This window comes from Salvelinus alpinus, chromosome 21, assembly GCF_045679555.1.
Source record: "Salvelinus alpinus chromosome 21, SLU_Salpinus.1, whole genome shotgun sequence".
NCBI classification, from domain to species: domain Eukaryota; kingdom Metazoa; phylum Chordata; class Actinopteri; order Salmoniformes; family Salmonidae; genus Salvelinus; species Salvelinus alpinus.
The window spans coordinates 17,090,964-17,095,576 of NC_092106.1; the positions used below are offsets into that span (position 1 = coordinate 17,090,964).

Here is a 4,613-nt window from a genome sequence, read left to right on the forward strand (position 1 = left end):
AGAATCTAATGAGTTGCTTGTCATAAACTCAATATAGTTCCATCTCTATGGAGTGGTTACATGTTGACGCTGAAACTACAATCCCATGTGATCATACACTATGATATATTTAGAGGCTACCAGGACAAGTTATTGGAGCAGTATCACTCTCTCAAGCAAGAAGACATTTCATGGACACAAGTTTCTGAGCTAAAACAGAATCAAATGATTCACTCTTGAATTCATTCACATCCATACACACTCAAGCCGTGTAAGGACTAAGAATTGCTGCATTGACCAGAGGAAGAAAATTAACAAAAGCTATGGAGAACTCAACCCAAGTCAAGTTATTTTATCTCTTTGGCTTACAAGAGACATTTAACAACAAATCGGTTTATTTTATATTGCCACTTATCACATACCTTCTCATCATCACTGTGAATCTGCCTCTGATCATAACAATCATTCAGGAGAAAGGTCTCCATGAGCCCATGTATATCTTTCTGTGTAGTCTATGTGTCAATGGATTGTATGGAACTGCTGGTTTCTACCCCAAGTTGTTACTGGACCTTCAGTCAGATGTTCAGGTGATATCTTATGGTGGATGTTTCACTCAAGCCTATGTAATATACACATCTGTCATGTGTGAACTTTCTACTCTAACAGTGATGTCTTACGACAGGTATGTGGCAATATGCAGACCACTACTATATCATACCATTGTGACATCTTTAACTGTTAGAAAGTTACTCTTATTTTCTTGGTGTTATCCTTTATTTATAGCACTCATAGCAGTTAGTTTAGCCGTCAGAATTCCTTTGTGTGGATCTCGCATTGATAAGATCTTCTGTGACATTCCATCTATACTGAAACATGCATGTTTACCCATTACAATCAATCAGAATTTGAACAAATTTGTAATAGTGGTTCATGTTTTACAGATCCTTTTCATTGTATTTTCTTACTGTAAGATTGTAAGGACTTGTGTAAAGTCAGCTAAGGGAAGGATTAAGTTCACACAGACTTGTGTGCCACATTTAATAACAATATTTATTTTCGTCACAGTGACCCTGTTTGACAATTTACAAGGGTGGAATAATGTAAATAGTACGCTAAATATGCGTAATGCAATGGCTGTACAATTCCTTGTTATACCACCTGTCTTAAACCCTATTATATATGGACTTAACCTCCAGCAGATTCAAAGGGCAGTTTTTAGAAAGTGTAATGCACATAAAACCATTGATGTGAGACATTAGTTACATGATCCTACACAACAGGTAGACTTCCTGATATCAGAAGCATGGATAAAATGCACCTTGGTCAACCAAGAGTAGTCTTTTATTTCAACCAATCGATTTGTCTAAATTTTCCAAATATAGACACATCCTATGTGCCTTTTTATCTTACCATTTCTACCAACCTGTGAGACAGTTATGATTTTCATAGGTACATATTCGTGGAACAGTTTAATTTAATTTATAATAGTCTTTGTATCTCAAAAACAGTGTCTGTGGTTAATCTACATTCTACAATGGTAATCTAAATGAAAATTATACAAATCTAAAAGTAACTTTTATTGCCACTGCCAACTATGTAAAAAAAGCCTACATAAAGCCAACACATAAAAACAATGCAGCCTGCAAGGCAGAAAATATCCTGATACCAATAAATATCCTATAAATCATGGCCTGTCTGCAACCATCTCGAAACACTGTATCTACTATCAACTGGGTCGGTTATTCTATGATGTTTCCACTGGATCAGATCGTTACATTTGTCCCTTTCATGCCGAGTGGTTATCAAAAGGGAAAGAGCTGGAAATATTGTTCAAATACTATTGTCATTCTTAACGGATTCTAAAAACAGACTGTTTACTTGCTGTTTGATGTAGCTCATTAGTGGTGGTGAGTTAAGACAATCAGAAATACTATCAGACATACCAGACAAACTTGTTTCTCACAGTATAGCATAGGTTGTGAGTTCTGCAAAACACATATCCACTCCGACATTGAAAACAGTAAATTACCCTCACCAAATAAACATTGCAGATGAGAACTTATGTGAATTAACAGTACATGTAGGCCACTACTGGTGATATTTGTAATGGGGAATTGATATTTGTGACTACTTGACAAAAAAAAAAAAAATTCATTACAGACCCCATTTGTCATAAAGTATTCCATAAGGTACCCAGACCTTATCAAGGTTGCACAGTATACCCTTAATCTAGTAATAAATCAAATCTAGTGATACATTATTTGACATTTCTGCCATCCATTGTGACATTGTGGGAGGATAACCAACCTTCCAATTAATGACAATGCATTTCTTATCTGCTATACATGCTATGGCTACACAGTTTCTCCTTTTAAAATCCTCCAGTATCAACATTTCCAAGCAAACAAAAACATGGAAAGTGAGACAAAAGAACATAGTCTTTGCCAGAATGTAGCCAGCTCAGATGAGGCATGACAAAGAATTGCCTTGAAGTACATTTATACATTATTTTATCCAAGAATAGAATCAATGGTTCAATAATTGAAATGACCATTATTCCCAGATCTCAGACTGTAGACTATCAATCAACTAAAGATGGATATTTGTATCTATTCACTGATTGTTATAATATACTGCAAAATTTACCTGAGCTCTGTAGACTGGCCTTCCCTAGCTGTCTGATCCTGCTAAGACATGATGAGCATAGTGTTGTGAACTGATTGTGCACCATGACAGTGAAGCCTGTAGAGCTGTTTATACCGTGTCAGTGTGAAAAGTAGGGAATTATTTTCACGACTTCCACCGAAGTCGGCTCCTCTCCTTGTGCGGGCTGTATTTGGCATCGACGTCACTGACTTTCTAGCCATCGCCGCTCCATTTTTCATATTTCTATTTGTTTTGTCTTGTTTCCATACACACCTGGTTTTCATTATCTAATCACACGGTACGTATTTAGTCCTCTGTCCTCTGTCTTTGTGTGTAATTGTTTATTGTTATGTGAGATGTTCACATGCTATACTTTTGTACATGTTCTGTGTTTTCTTTTGGGCACTTTCATGTCATTTTGTGCCTATTTCTTGACCGGAATAAAAGTGCGCCTGTTAAATCTACTCTGTTCTCCTGCACCTGACTTTGCCTCCTGTACACAGCTGTAACAGAATTACACACCCAACAATGGAGTCAGCAGGAGCAGGTTAGAGGAGTCGAGGAGTGCGTCCAGGAACATTCGGCTATGTTACATCATCTTGGTGCCATGATGGATCGCGTTGTCCAGACTATGGACCGCTGGGAGAGACAGGAAGTCTCTCCAGTGCCTCGACCAGCGCAACCGGGTTGCCTCTACCCGTCCCATCCAGAGCCAGTGGGATACGTCTCTCCCTTCCCAGGGAGTATGATGGGACGGCCACATAGTGCCAGGGATTCCTATTACAACTGGACCTTTACCTGGCCACTGTGCACCCAGCTCCCTTGGGAAGGGAGAGAGTGTCTGCCCTCGTCTCATGCCTCTCAGGGAGAGTTCTGGAGTGGGCAAACGCCGTGTGGGGAGAAGATGACGCGGCGTTGGACCACTTCGAGGAGTTCACCCGTCGCTTCCGGGCCGTCTTCGACCATCCGCCCGAAGGGAGAGCGGTGGGAGAACGGCTCTTCCATTTGAGGCAGGGGACTAGGATCGCCCAGGAATTCCGGACCTTGGCCGCCGGAGCTAGCTGAAACGACAGGGCCCTCATCGACCACTATCGGTGCAGCCTGCGCGAGGATGTCCGACGTGAGCTGGCCTGCAGGGATACCACCAACTCCTTTGACCAACTGGTGGATTTGTGGATTTGGTCACCCGCGGACGTCCAGAGGGGGCTCTGTCGGTGCCATCTTCCAGCACCCCCGCTCCGGTGCCCATGGAGTTGGGAGGGGCTGCGCGTAGGGAGACTGGAGGAGGAACCATCATGTCCACCCTCTGTGGCCGCAGAGGGCACACTGCCGGTCGGTGCCGTGTCGGTTCCTCTGGGAGTCGAGGCAACAGGCAGGGCACTCTGGCGTCACCCCAGGTGAGTCTGCACCACACTCATCCAGAGTCCTCTGTTGACCACCTGTTTGTGGGTACCTGTCTGTTTCCCTGAGTTTTCTCCGCATTCCCAGCATAAAGCGCTCGTCGATGCAGGCGCAGCTGGGAATTTTATCGACAGAGCGTTAGCCCTTGGTTTAGGGATCCCCATTATTCCTGTAGTTAGACCCTTCCCGGTTCATGCTCTGGATAGTCGACCATTCGGGTCCGGGCTAATCAGGGAGGCCTCCATCTCCCTGGCCATGGAGATGCAGGGACAGAGCCTGGGCGCGAGCCCAGAGTCTCTGGTGGCGCAGCTGTAGCTGCGATGCAGTGCCCTAGACCACTGCGCCACCCGGGAGGCCGTAGTGATGTATATCGATGACATTCTGATATACTCCGCTACACGCGCCGAGCATGTGTCCTTGGTACGCAGGGTACTTGGACGACTGTTGGAGCATGACCTGTACGTCAAGGCCGAGAAATACCTGTTCTTTCAGCAGGTTGTCTCCTTCCTAGGGTATCGCATTTCCACAGCAGGGGTGGAGATTGAGAGTGACCGCATTGCAGCCGTGCGCAATTGGCAACTCCCACC

At 43.7% G+C, this 4,613-nt stretch overlaps 1 protein-coding gene across 1 annotated transcript; it reads left to right on the plus strand.

Moving 5' to 3' along the window:
- Nucleotides 1-302: 302 nt before the first annotated feature.
- Nucleotides 303-4,341, plus strand: LOC139547524 (olfactory receptor 6N1-like). The gene is made up of 4 exons (XM_071356387.1): nucleotides 303-1,203; nucleotides 3,491-3,609; nucleotides 3,828-4,022; nucleotides 4,114-4,341. The coding sequence occupies exons 1-4, from the start codon at nucleotides 303-305 to the stop codon at nucleotides 4,339-4,341; spliced, it is 1,443 nt and encodes a 480-aa protein (XP_071212488.1).
- The last annotated feature ends 272 nt before the right edge of the window (nucleotides 4,342-4,613 follow it).